General features: G+C 34.6%; 1 protein-coding gene across 2 annotated transcripts in view; it reads right to left on the bottom strand.

The window, feature by feature from the left end:
• The window catches only part of COG5 (component of oligomeric golgi complex 5), a 283,839-nt gene that overhangs the window by 144,406 nt on the left and 113,042 nt on the right, over nt 1-26,391 (bottom strand). The window contains exon 7 of one of the 2 annotated variants that reach the window (XM_060020256.2): nt 5,925-6,055. In XM_060020256.2, the coding sequence (XP_059876239.1) occupies nt 5,925-6,055 (131 nt within the window). The remainder of the gene's footprint in view (nt 1-5,924; nt 6,056-26,391) is intronic. The other variant, XM_060020255.1, reaches the window with a different exon arrangement.

Below are 26,391 nucleotides of genomic sequence, written 5' to 3'. Positions count from 1 at the left end.
TAATTTACATACAACATTATATTAGTTTCAGGTATATAACATAATGATTTGATATTTGTATATATTTTAAAATGACTACCACAATAAGTCTAGTTAACATCTTTCACCACACATTGCTACAAAAATGTTTTTTCTTGTGGTGAGCAAGTTTAAGATCTATTCTCTTAGCAACTTTCAAACATACAACACAGTACTATTAACTATAGTTGCCATGCTGTACATTATATCCTCATGACTTATTTATTTTATAACTAGAAGTTTGTATCTTTTGGCCCCCTTCACCCATCTCACCCATCCCCTGAAAGTATTTATTGTGTGTCAGGAAAAATGCTTCGTACAAGAGTTGAAAAATTACTGGAACTTTATATTTAGTAAATGCAAAAACACTGGGAACAAATATACAAAAGGAGTTTCTGTAGATTCAAATGATGAGATCTATTGTAGAATTCATGAGACCAGCCAGGAAAACTAGCAGCTAACAATAGGAAAGCTAGACCTCTTAAAGCAGATATTCAGCTTGACAAATCAACTGATATTGAGTCTACTATTGGTGTTTGTTGGGCACACAGAGAAGAAAAGGATCACAAAAGACTTGCTGCATGCTGAACTCTACCATAACTAATCAACAGAGTCAACTTAGCCAGGAAGTCCCTTTTGAAGTTTGAGAAAATGCTTAACTTCCATAAATCTTCAACACAACACATTTGAATTGGTACCCTCTCTGTGCTAAAAACAATTCAGAATTTTTAACTACAAAAGTAAAAAGGGTTCATAACATCATAATCACTTCCTGTATGCTATGTAGACATTTATTTAGTGAACTTCAATTCTACTTTGTCATCTTAAAGAGACTCTGTCTAGATCATGCTATCATGGTACTTTTAGCTGACAACTGATAAGCACCTGTACTCTGTGTGGACCTGACAGAGGAGGCTTTCTGACTTAGGGAAAAGGCAGGTTCGTGGATGTTTGCCTCCCAGTACTGACAACAATTACAACAGGGGAAATTACAGTCCAGCACAGAGCTGAAAGACCCTCTTCCTTGACTTTTAAAGACATATAAGCGCATCATCTTCCTCCATCCTGGAACCTCCAGAAAGCCCAGCACTTGTTTATTGGAAAAGCTTATAATTCACAAGTTAAAGCCATCTTTCTAATTAAAATGTAATCATTTCACTGTGGGGGCCTGGTATCTATGGTGATGCAGGAACTCATCCAGATCAAAATCTCTGTCACCTATTTTTGAAAGCTAGTTACAGCTTGAGGTAATGGAGTCTGTTGTGATCTTGAAAATACTGTAAGGTTCTCTCTTTCTTTGTCTGGCTTCTTTCAATGAAAGATTCTCAGGATCAGCAAAAAAGAGAAATAGGAATCAAGGAAGAGCTGCAGATGGTCCCAATGTTTGGGACAAACACTGCCTGTCGAATTGACGAATGTTTTTCTAATGTGATGATAATGGTATGCTTCACCAGAAGATGAACTCTGGGTCATCAATCCTTCCAAACATTGTGTAAAGAAAGTAGCAGTGGTATCACTACAAACCTTTTCCATATAAACTTAATAAGGCTTTGTGAAGTCAGAAGTTTACTTATAATTTTCTACTGTAAGAAGAAAAAACAGTTCCTTAGTATCTAAATAATTATTTAGTTTATGTCTTCCAAGACATAAATTTTGTAAAACTGGAGTGGAGACTTTGTAAGGCTACAAAAGCTATTAAAACCTACAAATGAATACAGCACATTTAAGCAATTAACTAGGGAAAAAACAGTAATGATCAAAAACAAGTTATCTGCATTTATTTAAAAATTTTTGGTTTTGGAAAAAGAATGCTACAAAAAGAAATTACACTCATTTTCTTTTAGTAAATTTAAGTTTTACAATTAATTGATATTGAAAATGACGGTCCCAACTATATACTCAGTAAAAGATCACTAATATTTTTGAGAAACCAAATTAATGTCAGAAGTTGATTACTAAATTCAAGTAAGGACATGTTAATTTTTCAAAAGTTCCTTGTGTACTGAACATCTCTATTCAGGTTATGAGCCTATAAACTATGAAACTGTGTAATATTTCATGAATGCAATATTACTTCAAAATTAAAATGCTACTGTTTTAGTCTATATATATAATAAATATTAACAATATATTTAACTATTTCAATTATTTCTTATAAATGGGAGAATATATTTCGAGAAGCAAATAGATATAAGCTGCAGCATCTGTTTTAATGGGAAGTGGAAAGAGTATTCCAGGCATAAAAAGAACATGAAAGCCCTAAAGGAGGAAGGAAAATGGGCATGTGAAAAACTAAAAGAAAGCTTGTGAGACTGAGAAATAGAGAACACAGGGGAGAGTGGCATAAAAGGTGTATATTTACATGTTGATGAGAAGAAACAAAGTAAAAGACACAGGATGAAGATATGAGAGACAGAAATATAAACAAGATAAGAAAACGGGATCCAGCGTACAGGTGATGTGAGAGGCACCTCTGTGAAGCAGAAATTAAGGGCATCCGCCTTAGTTGGTATGTGGGGTGAGAGGGTAAGGTTAGTGGAAAGTGGAGAGTCTAAAACAGTCATTTCAGAGAATGGAAAAAAGAAAGATGGCCAGAGAAACATAAAAATTTTGAGGAACTGGTTAAGATTAGTCATCACATGGAAGCTTCCCAAAGAAATTTTAACACTTTAAAAATTCCTTTCTCAATATAAATTGCTTCACAAATTGTCAAATGATTTAAAATGTAATTATTTAACAAAATTAGAATAAACTGCTTGGTTCTATTGAAGAAAGGGGGGTAGCAAGCACTCCAGACCATGACTCTACTGCTTGCTAGCTGAGTAATCTACAGCTAATTTCTTAACCTTTCCAGGCCTTTGTTTCCTTAACTATAAAAAGTGGATAATTATATCTTCCTCACATATTTGTCACTGTGACTGAGATAACAAATGTAAAGTGACTAACACAAAATCCTGGCAGAGAGGAGGCATTCAGTAAAGGTTAGTTTCATCCTTAATTCCCAAACTGCCTGCTGACACAGCTGGATGACACCTCTGACTTGTTGCTTTCTAAGAGGAAAAGGAAAGAGGCTCCAAAACACAGGCTCTTTCCACTAAAACATCCTGCTTCCCAAGAACATTATCTCAGGGACATCATTACTGATAAGGGTTTAATCTCCTCAGCTCTGCAAAGCCAGAAACCTGACTTTGTGAAAATAACGCAGAGTACCCAGGTCTGAGGGAGACAGACACACATGACTAAATTCAGAAATAAATGATGTTATAAACACGAATATCAATTTACACATGATAAATATTGTTAAAATTGTGAAGTGAACCAGAATGTTAATATTGGCAAATCTCCCTTTTGGAAAATTATGGAGGAAGCCAAATTATACTCAGAAGGTTACGTTATACCTATGGAATTTAACGAGACTAAGGAATTGGAAAATATTAATGGCTAATGTCAACAAACTATGATAATATATGCAGCCTTACAGAGACAATATTCCCATCCACTGAGCAGAATCTACTTTACTCTAAACCAGCCTGAAACATACAACAAAATTAAAGCTCCCTGGTTCTACGCAGACCATTTCACACTTACCCATGTAGACACACAATATTTTAGATTTTTTTCTTCTTTACCTTTCTAACAATTTCATAGATTACATACAGGCCACTGGCTAAACAACAACAGTCACCAACGTAAATAATCTTTTGACTAACTTTAGAGTCTGAAAATATAACAACACTATCAATATTTAGGGAATATTCGTTCCTTAAAAGTTTAACAGTTTAATTTCACTATGAGTTAAAAACTGAAGCAAAGCCATATTTGACAACTATTAAAATGTACACATGGGACTTCCCTGGTGGCGCAGTGGTTAAGAATCTGCCTGCCAATGCAGGGGACACAAGTTCCATCCCTGATCTGGGAAGATCCCACCTGCCGCGGAGCACCTAAGCCTGTGCGCCACAACTACTGAGCACGCGTGCCACAACTACTGAAACCCGCGCACCTAGAGCCCGTGCTCCGCAAAAAGAGAAGCCACTGCAATGAGAAGCCCGCACACCACAACGAAGAGCAGCCCCCACTCGCCGCACTAGAGAAAGCCTGCGTGCAGCAGCGAAGACCCAACACAGCCAAATAAAATAAAATAAATAAATTTATATTAAAAAAATGTACACAAAATAGCAACATACCTAAAATAAGTTTGCTTAGGCACAACTATCCTAGAAAATATTTTCCCACTTTAAATATATGAGAATACAATAAAAAATAAGCCTTTAAAAGTAACCACTTCTTTGTGTTAAAATCCCCCATCTCTATTAAAAATAGTATTTTAGTTCTACAAACTGTGATATTGTCTCCTTTCTGCCATTATTAGTTTTCATTTCCATGACTCTAAAATACAGTAAATTATTAAGAATTGCATAAATTAAAGATATATGCATACATATACATACATACATAGCAATAAAAACTTCACAGGTAAAAAAATACTAAACAGTATTTATAAAGTTTTAAATCTCTAATGTAGTGATAATAGGAACATTAGACAAATACAAAAATCTTGTGATGCTGCACTTTCTGAAATGTTACTTGTTTCCTTTCCTGCAACTAAATGAGCTGGGCTAAAGCCATTTTCTATAGAAATATTCATGTTAATTCAAAATTGACTTGGAATTCCTTAAATATTTCTTTGAGAATAAAATTTCCTCTATTATTTGATGTAGACAAGTATCTTATTTTTAAACAGTATAAGCATTTTATCTTCACAGTGAGACTGCGAGTTAAAACATGATTGGCAGCAGATAAAACTAAACTCTAGCATTAGAATAAAAGCTACCTTTGGGAAAGAAAGAGAGAGGAGTGATTGTGAGAGGGAGTGAAGAGACTCCAGGAATGCTGGTAACGTCCTATTTCTTGACCTGGGTTTTAATTTCACAGGTGTGTTCACACTGCGATATTTCATTCTACGTGTATGTCTATAATTTGTTCACTTTTCATTATATATATGATAATCAACTTTAAAAATTCATTCAAAACAGTAACTGACATTCAGTTATTTTTAATTACAACAGTTAAGAACTGGAAGTCAAATAAATACCTTCCTGATTCAGAGACTACTTAAAGAACTGAATATTTATAAAACTGTTTTTGTCCAATACAAATGCACAAAATGAAATTCCTGGTTTAAAGAATATGAATTTTAAAATGGATACTAATAATGGTATTTGGGTCCAGTACAAATGGAGAAAATATCTGGGTGCAATACAAATGTAGAAAAACTGAGATTTATATCTAATTTGTTGATTCTACTACATCAACACCTCTAGGTTTCTTGTAATTCAGAAAATTAAGCATCAGGAAAATGATATCTTAGGAGAAATCTCGAGTCAATTTCTAAAAAAAAATTCTGGCACAGTGATTATTCAGGGTGCAAGGTTCTGGGGTTAGAGTACTTAATGTTTGCCAGACTACATCATTTATTGGATGTGTGATCTTCGACCAATTATTTAAGCTCTCAGTTTCCCCATTTGTAAAATGGAAATAGCAGTAATACCATCCTTACTGGGTTGCTGAAAAGCTTAAATGAGTACCAGTGACTTGGACAAAGGAAGCCTACGCAACATCTGTTAACTATCTATCTACATATACACATTATATTAAAATATATTTCATATTATATACATTTTACATTAGAAATCTTAGAATCCATTTTCAGTAGAATTAAGTAAATATATATTTAAAAAATTTTCCTTGTACTTATTTTATGCCCTACTCTCCAATTCAAATTGTAGACATAGTTCTTCAGTGATAAAATAAGGATATACATTACTTTTTTCAACACAAAATCAAATGTTCATCTGTATTATGACACATTTTTCACATTAAAAAAGTGACATTATTTGTATTACCTGAGTCTCCACACCCTGCTCCAGGAGGCGCTTAGCTTGATTTTCCACTTCAAGTCGAGCTCTTGCAACAAAAAGTAGATCATTTTCTATTACTTCTATTCCAGCAAGATCTATTCCTTGAGAAAGATAATCTATTTAAAAAAATACACACATTTAAATATTTCAATATTGAATAAATATCAAGGTATCAAAACATCATGTCTAACTTCTTTGAAATATTATAGAATTGCTGTTGAACACTATTCCCTTTCAAAATCTGTATTTTAAAAAACATAGTTACCCAAACATTTTCTACTTAATAAGTAACTTTACTCTGGAGCAAAAAGTTCCAAACATTACAGAGTTGGTAAAGCAAGAGTAGAATTATGATTATTATAAATTCAAAGTAATGTCAACAAGTTACCAAAAAAATGTGCCAAATTTAATATAAATAAAGATCCTGATGATCTTAGAAATTTCTCAAGTTGCAGGACAGTTTTAAAAATTATTCTATAATAAAAAAACTTTTGAAACAAATGTCCACCACTTGGACAATGATAAATTAATTATGAAAAAACTTTAGCACGCTACCACTTTACATGATCACACAATAGACCTAATTTACTTACTTCCATTGAAGGATTTTCATGATATGACTGAATGAAAAAAATTACACAAAGAACTTAACTCCATTTATATAATTACATATAAAATATGATTATATACTATATAATTCTATAAACTTTATTTTCTATAAGTAGAATTATAGAATTTAGTTTACAGAATTATAACTCTATTCATAGAATTATACATATTCTACTTAGAGAGTTATATACACAGAGCAAGAAGTGTGAAAAGGTATCCACCAAGAAGTTAACAACAGTTGTCTCTGCACATTTAGATTTTGAGAAATGTATTTAATGGCTTAATCTTAGACATATCTGAGATAACTAAAATGCTACAAATGAAGGTCAAGGTTTCATTATCCATCTTAGACACAGTTCTAAAAAACGTATTTTCTATTTTAACAAGAAAAATTGTTTCTAAAAAACAAAAATGATTTAGATAGAAGATGACTGTTTTCCAGTTACTCAACAGAATATCAAGTGTGTTTTTCACTATATTCTCTAATTAGAATTTTTAAATTTTAAGTCTTAAAATATATCCCTAGCACTTACATATTGTCATATTTTTCTTCAGCTGGGTCACAACGCACTGCCTAGGTGAAACTACATTAAAGCATCCAGTACAATGCTAACTAACCACTTAGCACTCAAATATCTGCTGATTGCACACAGTATAGTTAGTTCTACACTAGAGGACAGAAGGAAACAATGTAAAGGGCATCTAATAGTGGTTATTGCCAACTGTCCTTCAACCATAAGCATTTTTAAATGTGTCTATCTAAAGGGACTTACAGCTTTCTACAGTGGGAAGAGTACTGAAAATGCCTTTAAATCATTTGAGTTTACATTCAGCCTCATAATTTACTCACTAGGTGATCATAATCATGTGATATACCCTGAGTCTCAATTTTTTTCATCTGTAAAATGACAATAATTTATAATTCACACCCTACATAACTCTTATCATCAGAATCAAAATAAATTCATGAATACCAAAGTACTTTATACACCAATCTATCATGTAAATGTAGGGTGGATTATAATCCAGAGAAAATCTTTTTAATCTGATTTTTAAATTTTACTTTTCAGAAAATTTTGAGAAAATTATGTTTAACCTAAGTTGTGGTAATGATCAAGACCTAAACTGACATTTCTCTGAAGACATACACATGGCCAACAGGCACATGAAAAGATGTTCAACACCACTAATTATTAAAGAAATGCAAATCAGCAACACAATGAGGTATCACCTCACACTAGTCAGAATAGCTATCATCAAAAAGTCTACAAATATTAAAGGCTGGAGAGGGTGTGGACAAAAGGGAACCCTCCTACACTGTTGGTGGGAATGTAAACTGGTGCAGCCACTATGAAGAACCGTAAGGATATTACTTAAAAAGCTAAAAACAGACTCACTATATGATCCAGCAATTCTACTCCGGGCACATATCCAGAAAAAACTCTAATTCAAAAAGACAGATGCACCCCAATGTTCAGAGAAGCACTATTTACAATAGCCAAGACATGGAAGCAACCTAAACGTCCGTCAACAGATGAATGGATAAAGAAGATGTGGTATATATAAACAATTTCAGCCATAAAAAAGAAATAATGCCATTTGCAGTAACATGGATGGACCTAGAGATTATCATACTAAGTGAAGTAAGTCACACAGAGAAAGACAAATATCACATGGTATCACTTATATGTGGAATCTAAAAAAAAGATACAAATGAACTTACTTCCAAAACAAAAATAGACTCACAGACATAGAAAACAAACTTATGGTTACCAAAGGGAAAAGTGGGGGGATAAATTAGGAATTTGGGATTAACAGATACACACTACTGTATATAAAATAGATAAAAAGATGCTACCGTATAGTGCAGGAAACTACATTCAATATCTTGTAATAACCTATAATGGAAAAGAAACTGAAAAAGAATATATATATATATGTATGTGTATAACTGAATCACTATGCTGTACACCTGAACCACTGTAAATCAACTATACTCCAATAAAATGTTTAATACAATTAAATTTAAAAATTAAAACAATTTTTCAAGAGGATGGGTAAGATAAACAAATTTTTTTTTTTTTTTTTTGGTCAAATGTACTCCATTTTGAAATTTAAGATACTAAAAAATACATTCTGATTTCCCCCACTTTCACTGTCCTGGTCTCAAATCACTAAAAGTTTAGAATAAACTTCTTACACTTTGCCCCAAGCAGTCACTTGATCTCAGTGATTGATTACTGCATTATTTCCTAGGATTGCCCTTTTTTTCCCCTTTAGTCTTCAAACTAAACCTCAATGGCATAAAAATTATTTATAACTAAAATACATGGGCTTCCCTGGTGGTGCAGTGGTTGAGAATCGCCTGCCAATGCAGCGGACATGGGTTTGAGCCCTGGTCCGGGAAGATCCCACATGCCGTGGAGCAACTAAGCCCGTGCGCCACAACTACTGAGCCCGCACTCTAGAGCCCACAAGCCACAGCTACTGAAGCCCGCACGCCTAGAGCCCGTGCTCCGCAACAAGAGAAGCCACCGCAATGAGAAGCCCGTGCACCGCAACGAAGAGTAGCCCCGGCTCGCCGCTACTAGAGAAAAGCCCGTGGGCAGCAACGAAGACCCAACGCAGCCAAAAATAAATAAATACATTTATTAAAAATAAAATAAATTAATTAATTTAATTAAATTTAAAAATTACATGCCAATCATTTTCATAGGCTTTCAATGTTCTAGTTGTTACTCCACATGGCTACCAGAATAAACGTTCTCATCATATTCCTCTCCCATTCATGGAATCTACTGCTTCCTGTTGACTAATGTTACCTCCTTCCACAAATCCTCCTTTGTGATACAAATTCCCCTTAAGATTTCAAAATCCTCACTGCCTCTTCCTTTACTAGCATCCTCCTCTATTTAGAAAAAAAAACAAAAAGGAGTAATTATAGTGTGCTAAGTGACTCAGCTATGCATTTACTTTTCACAATAATGTTAGCACTACATTATTTATTGGGGATAAAAGAGATGAGGGAAGAGTACAGGTGTGAAGTTGGGATGGTGTTGGAAGTTGGAAAAAATGAAGGAGACTAAATATTCATGCTTCAAAGTGGGAAGCCAAAGAAGTTAAAAATTACGAATTGGAAATACAGGCAGGTGATTTAGAGCTATGGAGCTAAATATCAAAAGAATCAGCAAAAATGGTGAAAATGGTGGCCTCTAGGGAAAAGTAAACGGGGCAGAAAAAAGGGCAGGGACTTGCTATTTTTAAGAATAAACTTTGGATAACTACTTGAATATGTTATACATGCATACTTTCATAACAAATAAAACCAAATTAAAGAGTACATGGGAAGTCAAAATAATAATATAAAAATTAAAATAAGGTGGCTAACTAATAAAAAATTTGTATCCTCTAAATCAATGATTCTCTTTCTAAAATAAGTAATATTTAAAAAGAAGAAAAAAGTGAATATATTTGGAAAGATATTTTCTACAATGTTAATTGTAACAGTAAATACATACATACATACATATAAATATATGTATGTATATGTGTATGTTATGTATATGTTGTATGTGTGTGTGTATATATATAAAGAGAAACATTGTAAATGAGAAGAAAACACTTTGGAAATCAATTTGGATAATCTAATAAGATTTCATATGAATATCCCTATGACCAAAATATGCCACTCCTAGGCACATAACTCAGAGAAATTCTCATATTTGTATATTGGAAGACGTATACAAGAATGTTCATAAAAGCACTGTAAAAAACAAAACAAAGCTGTATATAACTGAAATGACCATCAACTGGAGAACAGATAAAAATATATTCCTTCAAAATACTACTACAGAAGAGTAAAAACAAACAATGACAAGTATACACATCAATAATGACGTCTCTCAATAACAATGTTAAGGAAGAACAAGTTTCAGAAGAATACACACAGCAAGAGGTAATTTATATTAAGACATGTATAATTAAACAATATATTATTTAGGGACACATATAAACAATAACAACCTTTAGAAAAGTTATAGAGATAGGTGATACCACACGCTTATAATATTCTAAAACTTAAACTTGGTAGGTAGTATTTGTAGTTTACACGTTAAAAATGTTTCTGCATTTTTATATTTTTCCATTAAATATTAAATAAGTATGAACCAATGGCACAGATTATAGTATTATAAACAAGGACATTACAAGAGTTATAACTGTATTTCACGTGTTCAAAACAGAAAAGACTAAACATGTTAGTAAAGACATGGGTAATAAAGTAAGGCACAAATCGAACTTCTAGAGGTAAGAAGTACAAACGCTAGATGGGATTAATGGCATATGAGCCACTGTAGGAAAAACAGAATACGCTGTCTAATGAAAAAGAGTTTCATGCTAGGATTATTAACTGGTAACTGAATAAAGGCTTTTCTTTTCCTTTTGAAAATATCATGCTCGGGCTTCCCTGGTGGTACAGTGGTTGAGAGTCCGCCTGCCAATGCAGGGGACACGGGTTCGCGCCCCGGTCCGGGAAGATCCCACATGCCGCGGAGCGGCTGGGCCTGTGAGCCATGGCCGCTGAACCTGCGCGTCCGGAGCCTGTGCTCCGCAACGGGAGAGGCCACAACAGTGAGAGGCCTGCGTACCGCAAAAAAAATAAAATAAAGAAGGGAAGGGCTTCCCTGGTGGCGCAGTGGTTGAGAGGTCTGCCTGGCGATGCAGCGGACAGGGGTTTGTGCCCCGGTCCGGGAAGATTCCACATGCCACGGAGCGGCGGGGCCCGTGAGCCATGGCCGCTGAACCTGCGCGTCCGGAGCCTGTGCTCCGCAACGGGAGAGGCCACAACAGTGAGAGGCCTGCGTACCGCAAAAACTAAAAAATATATATATCATGCTCATTTTTGAAAATCAGAAAAATACTTCAAAGAAGGGAAATTATATAACCCACAACACAGAGGCAACAACTGCCAAGTGGATTATTGGAATACATGTGAATATGTCTCACAAATTTGTGAATCTTCAAATTCTCAAGTAGTTCCAAAACAGCATATATCCTCCCCCTAGATATTTATGTGAGAAAGAGCAGAAAAAGCAAAAATTGACATACAGGGACTGGGCAGCTGGCTACACTGAAGAAAGTGACTCCCTCCTACACACTGACTTTGCAAAGAGCACAATGCAGATAAGCGCCTCAGAGAAATCTCAAGCAACCTTCAGATATTCCTAAAATACTCAAAATCTTGTTTGTATCTACTATATTCCTTTAAATTCTTACCCTACTTTTTAAACTACCCACGAGTTATTTTGTTTATGTTTTTATCTATAATTATACTTATTTACAATGTCTTCTTTATTAACAATGTTATAAGCATTCACCCATACTATGATAGTACTTATAAATATGTTTTTGACAGTATTTCATCAAATAAATGAACAAAAATTACTTAACCATCTGCCTAAATGGAATATTTATCATAAATACATATAAGAATTTTAAATATCTATAATTATTTCCTTGGGAAACAAAGCAGAATTACCAGATCAAAGTAACAATTTTAAGCTTATTGATACAAATTATCAAACTACTTTTCAAAATGACTATACTACTTTAAACATTTTCCTAATAATCTATGGGAGTTACTTAACCATGGATAGCACTGGATGTTATTCCTGTATTGAATATTTTATACACTGCTAGAAGTATGTTCTTATTGAGGGTCTGACATGAATTTTTAAATGATGAGGCTGAATAACTTTTACTATCTGTATCTCCTTTTGATAATCTCTACATCATTTTTACTCCCTATCATTTTTATATCACTTTATATTAATTATACGATAATATTCACTGTTTACCTATCATATTTGCTATGAGTATTTTCCCAGTCTGCTGGTTTGTTCATTTTTAGTTATTTATTTATACATTACTTCCTAAGGCCATTTCCAGAATACATTCATACAATTATGTTATCTAAAAGCTCCACATCTGATTTTTCTACACAGCCCTGATTATTTAGAAACTTCAGACTAAAGCCTGTCTTTTACAAAAGCAAACAGCAAAATGTAAGTCTGTGATATATAAAGGGTTATCTGGCAAACTGATGAATAATAATCTGGAGAGCAAAGCTGTCATTGTAGAATCCATTCAACAAAAAGTTTACCTTAAATCAAAATAAATAATATTGTAAGATCAGGGCTTATCACAACGACTACATTTTAACTTGTTCTGCAACATCAATCTTCCTTGCCACCTTATCATATGTTTTATAAAAACACAGTTCCTAGACAATACTGAGCTCAATAACAAATGTAAATGAAGACAAAACAAACCACCACCACAAAACATCACCAAACAACATGGATGCCACAGGGTTACAATATTGATAAAATTAATTCACCCAATCAACGAGATCTAAGTGTCCAGTTACTGAAGGTATCATCATCACCATCATCATAAAAACAACACCATCATCATCACAGAATACTTATTTGTTATTTGTAACAAATGGCTAAGTCTAAGATAGGGTTATTTTAAATATTCCCCTCCCAGCTCATTAAAAAAAAAAAAAAAAAAACTTTCACTAAAGAAACCTTAGAAAACACATAAAGTTAGAGAAAAAGTAAAAGTCAAAAACCCCAAGAAAACTTCAATAATGACAACTACATATACATACTGATTTTCATTTTCTTATTCTAGGTGTAAAATGTTTGTTTATATTTGACATACTTTAATCATATTCAAGTAGATATCTTGAATCTGATGAGAAAACAGCCTATAGGAAAAAATATCTTCAAGAAAAATGTTTCTGTAAAATTGCAGTGCTTTCAATAATGTATAAAATAAATAAAAACATAATGAAATTATAAAGCAAACTTTTTAAAAAGTAATGTGGTATTTGCACAGAAGTAAAAATGACATAGAGAATCGAGAACAAAATATCGGGTTTAAAAGGGGTAAGGTTTTAATATATAATAACCAAAATATAACTAAACAAATAGGAAAAATTATTTTTAAAAAGCATCTCACAATATATAAAACCAATCATAGAAAAAAAAATTTAAACAATATAAAATACTTATTCCCACTACAGGGGAAAATAATTCCTTAACCAAACAAACTATAAGACAAATTTCACAACTACTAATATATACATTTTCTAACGTCTTCTAATGAAAAAATAAAATCAGAAAAAGAATAAAAGTAATTTGAAGTAAATTAAACACTTAAAGGTATTACCATTAAAAACATATAAAGAATTTATAGTTATCAGTGGGTAACTAATCAAACGAACATTAAAAAAACAAGTTCATGTAAGAGAAAATTCAGGATTAAGTCAATGTCTGAAAATCTATTAAAGCTTTCTGATAATCTTTGAAATTTATCCTTACGTAAAATAATAGTACATGATTACTGGAGCACTTATAACATCAATAAAAATAGCATTTACTTACAGTCAATTCTATTCAAGAAAACAGGTATATCCTTTCAAAGGCAGAATATCACAGAAAGAAGGCTGAGTTAGGAATGAGAATACCTGAACTTTATTCTACTCAATTCTATGACCTGAGAAAAATCACTTAACCTTTCTGAGATTCCATAAGTAAACAATAAAAAACCTGTGTTACAAATCACACAGGGTTGTATGGATCAAATGAGATAATATGTATGAAGAACGTTTTGTAAACCACCAAACGCATGTAAGTAGTTTCTTATTTTCATAAATGGGGTATTAGTTACTAACCTCCCCTTTTTTTTTAGTGGAGGGAGGAAGGGAAAAGGGCCTTGAAAAACATAATCTTTAGGAGTTCAGTATTCCAAAAAAAAAAAAAAAAACCCAAAAAACATAAAGGTAAAATTTGTACTTTTCTAACCAATCCTTAGTTGATACTACTGCTTAAACTATGCATAAAATAAGCTTCAGGCTTAAGTAAACTCCTTTGTGTGAAATCTTTATACTTCAAGTCCAAAGTCTCAGGGCTGAGCTTGTTCTTCAAAGCTTTGTGAAAATTTAGCATCAAAAGCCTTATTTTTTTTTCTGGCTCTCACTTTAGGGTGGGGAAAAACCTTACTATTAAAAAAGGGGATTAGTTTTCCTTTCCTAAGTCTTACTCTTTTTTCCAGCAAGCACAAAAAAATTGCCCAGGGCCATAGATAAATACAGAAAAAAAGAAGAAGACAGTGTATTTTCTATCTTTCCTTTGGGCACAGTTCGGTTTTGTGTTTTTTTCCCCCTTCCCTTGACTTTCTAACCATGGTGCTGTTGCTATGACATTATAATTTTAAAACATGGATTTATATAAAACCAACCTTTTTCCCCTCCAGGAAGATAATTCAGATGCTATATTTAGTGCCTACCTTCCAAACATTATCTAACCAGGAGTCAATACCCCTCCCTCAACAACTGAGAAGCACTAGATAAAATCAACAAGGAATAGAAAAAATGACCACCATAAAACAAGGGAAACTAGTTGACATCAACAGAGCACTCCACCCAACAAAAACAGAATATACATTCTGTTCAACTACACACGGAACGTTAACCAAGACAGAGGATGTCCTAGGTCACAAAACAAACAACTTACATTTAAAAGAAATGAAATCATACAAGTCAATTGATCATAATAGAATCAAACTAAGAATCAGCAATAGAAAAATACCTATAAATTTTCTAAACATTTCAAAATTAAACAACACATTTCCAGATAATCGGTGGATCACAAAAGATCTCAAAGGAAATTTTTTTAGAAATATTGAACTGAACGAAGATGAAAAAACAACATCGAAATCTGCGGGATTCAACCAAGGCGGGAGTTGGAAGAAATTTAATAACACTAGATGCATTCTTAGAAAAAGATGTGTTATTAGGGAAAAAAAAGGTCTCAATAATGCAAGCTATTGCCTCAAGAAAATAGAAAAAAAGCAAAATAAACCCAAAACAAGCTGAAGAAAGGGACTAAAAAAGATATCAGAAAATCAATGAAATTGAAAACAAAAATAACAGAAAACCAATCAAACCAAAAGTAGACTCTTTGCAAGTATCAATAAAATTAATAAACCCCCAGAAAGACCAAGAAAGAAAAAGCATAGAAGACAAATTACCAATTACAGGAGTGAAAAACATGATACCACTACAGAACTCACAGCATTAGAAGTATAATGGAATACTTTGAATAGCTCTACAACTTAGAAGAAATTATCAGAACTCATACAAGATGACCTGAAAATATAACTATTAAAGAAACTGAATTTGTAATTCAAAACATTCTGAATTAGAAATCTACAAACCCAGATGGTCTCACTATCATGGAAAAAAGAAACAATCCAATACTACACAATGGAAGAAGGAACACTTCTCAAAACTAGATCAAAAAAAAAAGCTGCAAACATTCTCTCTCAAGAGTATAGACACAGAAATCCTCAAAATATTAGCAAATCTGATTACCTACTAAAAAAACAAAGATATTAGCAAACAAACAAAACTACAGAACCATCTCCCTTAAAAGCACAGATGCAAAAATCCTCACCAAATTTTAGCAAATAGGATCTAGTAATATATAAAAATAATAATACATCATGACCAAGAGGAGTTTCCTCTTAGAATACATGGAAGATAAACTTTGATAATTTAAATATGTTTATTATAAAAACTTAAAGTAACAAATAAACATAACACAAACAGCTTTACAGCTAATAAGCCAACAAATGAGGTAAACCGTAGTCATCAAAAACACTCCAAAAGAAAGCAGAAGAGAAAATGAGAAGCAATGAAAAGATGATACAAACGGAATAGCAAGATGGTATCATTAAATATAATCACATCAATAATGCAATGAAATCTAAACTGCCTAAACATCCTAAATATGATGCAGAGATTATAAAACTGGATTAAAAAAAGGACTATAGATAGCCTATTAAAAAACTCATGAAAAACATGAAGACACAAATAAGTTAAAAGTGAAAAGACAGAAAAAGATATATAAAGCTGGATTATTATCAAAATGGTGGAATAGGAGGACGTGTAGCTCATCACGACCCCTACAAAAACATAGCAAAAATACTATACAGGTGGAACAATTCTCACAGACAACTAAGTGGAAACTGGCAAAAGAACTCCTATACCACCGAAGCTGCAAGAAAGATCTCCACGTAACTGGGTAGGACAGAAAAAGGCATAGGGCTGAGACTCCCACCCGTGAGAGGGATCTGAGAGGAAGAAAAGGTCCACACAGGCACTCACCCACCCTGGGGAGCAAGCAGGACAGGCCACAATCTGGGAATCAGAGTCCCAAGGTCCTGCACAGAGGAGGACAACCCCCCTTGGCTGCTGGGAGGTCCCTGGGACAGATGAAGGGCTGGAGATGCCTAGACTCTACTCACAAGGAGCACGCACATGATGGCTTGCCACGAGTCAGGACAGAGAGAGCCTTGCACTGGAGGCTGCTGCCTTGCCACACTCTCTAATCCGGACGAGGCAAACACCTCAGCCCTACCACACCACAGCTTGGTACAAGATCTCAGCCAACCGGGTCCTCGTCTAGCTACGCACAGACAGGTGGTGGGGCCGGGTCGGAGGGCCTGGGATGTGATCCAGGTGGGGCGGGTGGCGGCTACGGTCAATGCACGCTCAGGTGGTGCTGCAAACATGCCATGGTTCATCTCCCACCAGAGTGAATGCTCCAGTTCCCACCACACTCCACATCGCAGCTTAGCACGGGATCTGGGGCAGATAGGTCTTGGGAGAAGACAGCCACCGAGGCAATCTAGATCTCTGGCAGCAGCACGGCCACCTCAATGCCTGCAGTCACAATGCCTGAAACCCCAGTCCCAGCCTAGAGAACTCTCCAGCCCTGCCCACTCCACACCAAAGACCTGAACTAGATCTGGGACGAATACAACAGGGGAAGGGATGCAAACGTGAGCTGCATGTGAACAGAGCCACAGACACCTACACAGGTGGTACTCAGACTCTCCGTGAGTGAAGGGGCTTTACTTGCTTCACTTGCTCCTTTGGAGCAGGACAGGCACTAAAGGGGAAAGGAACATGATCCAGCCTGATTCTCAGAGCTTCTACTCCAACAACTGGGAAGCAGATCCTGCACCTGACAGGATGGTGAGAGCCACAAAGCAGAGGGGACATCCCACTTCACAGGTTTTAGATCCCCTAACATCAACCACACCCCTTCCCTATCAAGGTGATAACAACCAGCACACCTTGAGGAAGGACATGACTGGTGTCTCTATCAAAACTAGCCCTCGCACCAAAGACACTGGACATACACGTCTACACAGAAAGCTCCCTCATAAAAACACCTCTTCAAGACCATGATAGATAACTGTTTCTCCTAAATTCACTGAGACAGAAAGTTAAAATGAAAAGGCAAAGGAACTACTCCCAATTAAAAGAGTAAGAGATATACCCTGAAAAAACAGATAATAAAACAGAGCTCACCAGTCTACCAGACCATGAGTTCAAAAAGGTGGTAATAAAAATGCTAACTGAATTAAGAAAGATTATCGACGGAAACGCAGATCACTGTAACAAGGAACTAGAAACTACAAAGATGAAACAATCAAAGATAGATAATTCAATTTCCAAGATAAAAAGCAATCTAGAAGTAATGAACAGCCAAATAAATGACATAAAAGAGCATAAGTGGGGAATTCCCTGGTGGTCCAGTGGTTAGGACACAGCACTTTCACTGCCATGGCCCTTGGGGTTCAATCCCTGGTTGGGGAAGTAAGATCCTACAAGCTACATGGTGCGGACAAAACAAACAAATAAACAAATAAATAAGTGATCTAACTGTAAGATAGAATAATGGAAATCACCCAGTCAGAATAGCAGACAGAAACACAAATGGAAAAAAAAAAAAGAAAGCAATGTGTGAGATCTATGGGATGACATAAATGCCAAGCTATGCATAATAGGGGTTCCAGAAGAAGAAGGGAGGATCAAAAATGTATTTAAAGAAATTATGGCTGGAAACATCCCAACACTAAAGAAGGAAACAGATATCCAGGTACAGGAAGTGCAGAGGGTCCCAAACAAGATGAGTCAAAACAGACTCACAACAAGCTGTATCATAATTAAAATGGCAAAAGTAAAAAATAAAGAGAGGATTCTAAAGACAGTAAGAGAAAAAGAGTCCTTTACAAGGGAACCCCCCCATAAGGCTGTCAGCTGATTTCTCTGCAAAAACTTTGCAAGCGAGAAGACAGTGGCATGATATACTCAAAGTCCTGAAAGGGAAAAGCCTTCTACCCAGGATACTCTACCCAGCAAGATTATCTTTTCTTTTCTTTTTTTTTTTTTGCCATGCCATGCACAGCACACGAGATATTAGTTCCCTGACCAGGGATAGACCTCACGCTCCCTGCAGTGGAAACACAGAGTCTTAACCACTGGACCACTGGGGAAGTCCCAAGATTATCATTTAGAATAAAAGGAGAGACAAAGAATCTCTCAGACAAGCAAAAACTAAGAAAATTCAGCAATACTAAACCTACCCTAAAAGAAATACAAAAGTATCTTCTCTAAATAGAAAATAGACAAGAACCTATAGAAAAGGGAAAATCACAATAGGAAAAGGCAAATATAGTAAGGACTGAAAAATCACTTAAATAAGCCAGTACACAGTAAAAAAAAAAAAAAACTGTAAAAGTGATTGTAACTACAATGAAAAGTAAAAGGATAAGCATGAAGACTTAAAAAAAGGACATAAAAGTCACAAAATTTGGGGGAGGGGAATATAAAAATGTACGTCTTTTAGAATGTGTTTGAACTTGAATGACTATCAGTTTAAAGCAAACTGATTTAGTTACGGATCAACGTACTTGAACTCCATGGTAACAACAAATCAAAAACGTACAAAAGTAAGTGGAAAAAAAAAAAAAACGTACAAAAGGTTCACAAAACAAACAAAAAAAACAAACAAAAAAGGAACTCAAGCATACTACAAAAGAAAATCATCAAAATACAAAAGGAAAAATGAAAAGAAGAAGAAATGAACAAAGAAGAACTACAGAAACAGCTGGAAAACAAGGCTTAAAATGGCAATAAATACATACCTATTAACAATTACTTTAAATATCAATAGAATAAATGCTCTGATCAAAAGTCACAGAGCAGCAGATTGGATTAAAAAAAAAAGAACCTGGAATATTCTGCCTACAAAAGACTCACTTCAGGCGAAAGACATGCACAGACTGAAAGTCAGGGGATGGAAAAAGATATTTCATGCAAATGGAAACAACAAGAAAGTGGGGAAGCAATACTCATATCAGACAAAACAGACTTTAAAACAAAGGCTATAAAGAAAGACAAAGAAGAGTACTATAGAGTAAGAAAGGGATCAATACAAGAGGAGGATATTACATTCATTGACATATATGCACCCAATATAGAGCCCCTAAATCTATAAGGCAAATACTAACAGACATAAAAGGAGAAACTGACAATAATACAATAATAGTAGGAGACTTTAACACTCCACTGGCATCAATGGATATCCAGGCAGAAAATCAATAAGGCAACAGAGGTCCTAAATGACATAATAGATAAGTTGGATTTCATTGATATGTCCAGGACACAACATCCAAAAAAAGCAGAATATACATTTTTCTCAAGCATGCATAGAACATTCTCTAGGATAGATCACATACTAGGTCAGAAAACAAGCCTCAACAAATTTTAGAGGATAGAAATTATTTCAAGCAACTTTTCTGACCACAATGGTATGAAATTAGAAATCAACTACAGAAAGAAAAACAAGGAAAGAACAAACACGTGGAGACTAAACTGTACATTACTAAAAAAACCAATGGGTCAACGATGAAATCAAAGAAGAAATCAGAAAATACCTTAAGAAAAATGAAAATGAAAACACAATTGTACAAAATCCATGGGACACAGCAAAAGCAGTTCTAAGAGAGAAGTTCAGAGCAATTCACGCCTTCCTCAAGAAACAAGAAAAATCACAAATAAATAACCTAACTTACCATCTAAAAGAATCAGAAAACAAACAAAGCCCAAATTCAGCAGAAGGAAGGAAATAATAAAGATCAGAAAGGAAATAAAACAGAGATCAAAAAGAGTAGAGGGGCTTCCCTGGTGGCACAGTGGTTGAGAGTCCACCTGCTGATGCAGGGGACGCGGGTTCGTGCCCTGGTCCAGGAAGATCCCACATGCCACGGAGCGGCTAGGCCCGTGAGCCATGGCCGCTGAGCCTGTGCATCTGGAGCCTGTGCTCCACTGCGGGAGAGTCCACAACAGTGAGAGGCCCACATACTGCAAAAAAAAAAAAAAAGAGTAGAAAAGATCAATAAAAACAAGAGCTGGTTTTTTGAAAAGATAAATAAAATTGACAAACCTCTAGCCAGGCTCACTAAGAAGAGAGAGAACCCAAATAAAATAAGAAAGAGGAAAAATACCAACTAATACCACTGATACAAAATATCATAAGAGAATACTATGAACAGCTATATGCCAACAAATTGGACAAGCTGCAAGAAATGGAAAGGTTCTAGAAACATGCAGCCTGCAAACACTGAGTCAAGAAGAAATAGATAACATGAACAGACCAATTACTAAAAGTGAGACAGAATCTGTAAAAACAAACAAACAAACAAACTCCCTGCAAACAAAGTCCAGGACTGGATGGCTTCACTGGGGAATTCTATCAAACACGTAAATAAGAACTTATACCTATCCTTCTCAAAACTATTCCAAAAAATTGAAAGGAGGGAACACTCCCAAAGTTACTGAGGCCATCATCACCCTGATACCAAAACCAGACAAAGACATTCCAAAAAAGTAAAATTACCGGCCTGTATCTCTGATGGATATAGATGCAAAAATCCTCAACAAAATATTAGCAAACCGAATCCAACAATACATAAAAAGGATCATACACCATAATCAAGTTGTATTTATTCCAGGGTCACAAGAATGTTCACCATATGCAAATCAGGGTGATTCAGAACATTAACAAAAAGACAAAAACCACATGATCATCTCAGTAGACGCAGGAAAAGCATTTGACAAAAATCAACATCCATTCATAATAAAAACATTCACCAAAGTGGGAAGAAAGGGAACATATCTCAGGAGAGTAAAGGTCATTTACAACCAACCTACAGCCAACATAATACTCAATGGTGAAAAGCTGAAAGCCTTCCTGCTAAATTCAGGAACAAGACAAAGACGTCTATTCTCACTTCTTCTATTCAACATAGTATTGGAAGTCCTAGCCACAGCAATCAGAGAAGAAAAACAAATAAAAGGAATCCAAATTGGAAAGGAAGAAGTAAAACTGTTACTACTTGCAGATGACATGATATTGTATATAGAGAACCCTAAAGTCTCCACACAAAAACTGTTAGAACTAATAAATGAACTCATCAAGGTAGCAGAATACAAGATTAGTATACAGAAATCTGTTGCATTTCTATACACTAAAACTGAAATATCAGAAAGTGAAAGTTAAAAAACACACCCATTTAAAATTGTGGAAAAAAAATCCTAGGAATAAACTTTACCAAGGAAGTGAAAGATCCATACACTGAAAACTATAAAGCACTGATAAAGGAAACTGAAGATGATTCCAAAATATGGGAAAATATCCCATGCTCTTGGATTGGAAGAATTAGTATTGTTAAAAATGGCCATACTACACAAGGCAATCTACAGATTTAATGCAATCCCCACCAAAATAACCAGGACATATTTTTTACAGAACTAGAACAAATAATCCTAAAATTTACATGGAACCACAGAAGACCCAGACTTGGAAAGCAATCCTGAGAAAAAAGAACAAAGGGTGGAATAATGCTTCCAGACTTCAGACTATACTGCAAAGCTACAGGATCAAACAGCATGGTACTGGCACAAAAACAGACACATAGATCAAAGGAATAGAATACAGAGCCCAGAAATAAACCCACACACCCACAGTTAATTTATCTATGACAAAAGAAGAAAAATATTCAACGGAGAAGAGTCTCTTCAACAAGTGGTGTTGGCAAAGCTGGACAGCTACATGTAAATCAATGAGATTAGAACATTCCCTCACACCATATACAAAAATAAACTCAAAATGGTTTAAAGACCTAAATGTAAGACATGACACTATAAAACTCCTAGAAAAGAACAGAAGACGTAGGCAAGATATTCTTTGACATAAATCATAGCAATATTTTCATACGTCAGTCCCCCAAGGCAAAAGAAATAAAATAAAAAATAAACAAATGGGACCTAGTCAAACCTAAAAGCTTTTGTACAGCAAAGGAAACAAAATAAAAAGACAACCTACGGACTGGAAGAAAAAACCTGCAAACGATGCAACTGACAAAGGATTAATATCCAAAATATACTAATAGCTCATACAACTCAATATCTAAAAAATCATACAACCCAATCAAAAAATGCGCAGGAGACCTAAAGAGACGTTTCTCCAAAGAAGACATACAGATGGCCAATAGGCAGATGAAAGATGCTCAACATCACTCATTATTAGAGAAATGCAAATCAAAACTGTGATGAGGTATCACCCCACACCAGTCAGAATGGCTATCGTCAAAAAGTCTACAAATAATAAATGCTGGAGAGGATGTGGAGAAAAGGGAACCCTCATAAATCATTCGTAGGAAGGTAAGTTGGTGCAACCATTAGGGAAAATAGTATGGAGCTTCCTTAAAAAACTACAAATAGAACTACCTATGATCCACCTATCCCACTCCTGGGTTTATATCCAGAAAAAACAAAAACTCTAATTCAAAAAGATACATGCAGCCCAATATTCATAGCAGCACTATTTATAACAGCCAAGGCATGGAAGCAACCCAAGTGCCCAGCAATAGACAACCAGCTTAAGAATATGTGGCATATATGTGTATGTGTATAATTTATATATATACGTATAAAATATTACTCAGCTATAAAAAGGAATATTGCCATTTGCAGCAACATGGATAGACCTAGAGAAAATTATCCTTAGTGAAATAAATCAAAGACAAATATTATTATGATATCACTAACATATGGATTCTAATAAATAATACAAATGAATCTATATATAAAATAGTAACACTAAAGACATAGAAAACAAACTTATGGTTACCAAAGGGCAGAGGTAGGGGAGGAGAGACAAATTGAGGAGTATGGGATTAACAGATACACATTACTATACCTAAAATAAGTAAGCAACAAGGATTTACTGCATAGCATAGGAAATTTTACCCAATATCCTGTAATAACCTATAACAGAATATAATCTGAAACATGCAAACAAACAAAAAAAAATTAATCTCTATGCTGTTCACCTGAATCTAACACAATATTGTAAATCAACTATACTTCAATAAAAGAAAGAAAAAGAGATATATAAAGCTAATACCTAAAGCTAATATAAGCTAACATATATATGTTTATATTTACATACACACCAGATATACAAATCAAAACCACCAGGGTTATATTAATACAACTTTTAAAAAGTAGATTTCAAGGCAAAGGATCATAGCAAGGAGAGGAGGTTTCACTTAATGACAACAAAAGGGTCAAATCATCAAGAGAATATAATCTTAAAATTTATGCACCTAATAAAGGAGATTCAAAATATCTGGCAAGAAACTGACAGAACTGCAAGGAGAAATAGCCAAACTGAAAAATACAGTGAGAGATTACAACACCTCTCTATCAAGAGTTCATAGTACAAGAAGATAATCAAAGAATTAGATCTGAACAAGACTATTAACCAACTTGACCCAACTGATATCTATAGAACAACACACATTCTTTTCAAGTGTACAAAGACTATTTGCCAAATACAACATTCTGGGCCTGAATCAAGTTTCAACAGATTTAAAATGATTCAGTTCATACAAAGTATGTTTTTTGAACAGAGTGGAATAGTTAGAAGTCAAAAACAAAGATTCCTAGAAAATTCTAAATATTCAAAATAAAATAACTTCTTTAAAAAAACTCACGATCAAAGGGGAAATCAAAAAAGAAATGAGAAGCTATATTAAACTAAATGATAATGACAACACAATAAGGCAAGGTTTGCAGGATATAGCCAAAGCAATAATTGGATAGATATTTATAGCAGTAAAGGCCTGGATTAGAAAAGAAGAAAGTTTTTAAACAGATGAACTCTGCTTCCAACTTAAAAAACTAGGAAAGTAAGAACAAACAAAACCTCAAACAAGCAGAATAAAATAAATAATAAAGAATAAAGTAGAAATCTTACTTAAAACTTTAGAGAGTATCAACAAAACCAAAAGCTGGTTCTTTTAGAAGATAAGTAAGATTGAAAACCTTTAGCTAAAATGAGTAATAAAAAAGAACAGACAAATTGCCAAATATCAGGACTGAGAGAGCTAACATCATTCTAAAGAAACTACCAATATTAAAAGGTTAAAAAAGGAATATTATGAATAACTTCACCCCACAAACAATATAGATGACTGTCAAATAATTATGCTGTGTGAAGGAAACCAGACCAAAAAAGTGTACATACTGTATGATTCTATTTATAAAATGTTAGAAAATGCAAGTTAGAATGGAGGTCAGTGGTTCCCTGGGGATGGGAAGGGATTTCAGAGAGGGTGGGAAGCCTTATAAGGAAACTTTTGGAAGTGACAAATATGATTGTTCCCTTGATTGTATTGATGGTTTCTCAGCATATAAATATGTCAAAATCTATCAAATGGTACACGTTAAACATGCACAGGTTATTTTATGTCAATTATACCTCAATAAAGCTGTTCTTTTTAGTGAAGAAAAACTATAACAGAAATACATCCAACATAATTATAGGGCTTATTCAATGACAACAACAAAATCATTTTCCCTCTTAATCATACTTATGAAAGACACCAAGAGGATCTGTACAATTTTGGTTTTTTCACTCAAACAGCCATCTAAATGCCTCCCATATGCTAGGTACTGCCTATATACATAGACAACAGACACCAATCCTACCTTCAAAACATTTATATTATAGCTTTGCTGACAAACTACAAAACAGAATTATAATCCAGGCACTCCTCCTAACCAAAAAGTTTAACAATCAGCTTACACAGTAAAAGGTTTTTGTCCCAGCTGAAAACAATTATATTGATATAATTCCTAATTATAGATACAAGAGGGACTGCTTCTCTGGGGTCCTGGCACTAGGAAAGATTAAATGTTTAGTGGACATTGACTTCAGTATATTAGTAGGTGTTACGATAAATTTAGGAAATGCTGGGTTAAACACAAAATAAAGTTGGTTTCTTTACTACAGTACTCCTCAGAACTATTAATAAGCACAGAATCATCCAAAAGAGGTATATAATATATCATATCTCCCAAATCTATTTCTCTCTCATTTTTTTCCCCTCAAATTGCAGAAGATCTAATATGACTAGCACTCATGGAACACACTTAGGAAAACACAGTAACTACGCCATGCTGGTTTACGTACAATACTAAAAGAAACAAAACCACCTAAATCCACTGATAGAACTCTTTTGTTTACCCTTTAAAAATCTCAATAAATGGGGCTCCCCTGGTGGCGCAGTGGTTGAGAGTCTGCCTGCCGATGCAGGGGACACGGGTTCGTGCCCTGGTCTGGGAAGATCCCACATGCCGCGGAGCGGCTGGGCCCGTGAGCCATGGCCACTGAGCCTGCGCGTCCGGAGCCTGTGCTCCGCAACGGGAGAGGCCACAACAATGAGAGGCCCGCATACCGCCAAAAAAAAAAAAAAAAAAAATCTCAATAAAGAATCATTTATATAGTATAAAGCAGCAAGAAGCAATAATGTAAAGAACAAGGAAGATATATATCCGTACATCTTATTC

Source organism: Delphinus delphis, chromosome 9, assembly GCF_949987515.2.
Source record: "Delphinus delphis chromosome 9, mDelDel1.2, whole genome shotgun sequence".
Taxonomy (NCBI): domain Eukaryota; kingdom Metazoa; phylum Chordata; class Mammalia; order Artiodactyla; family Delphinidae; genus Delphinus; species Delphinus delphis.
Note: the sequence above shows the minus strand (reverse complement) of the source record. Positions and strands in the feature narration are given on the sequence as shown.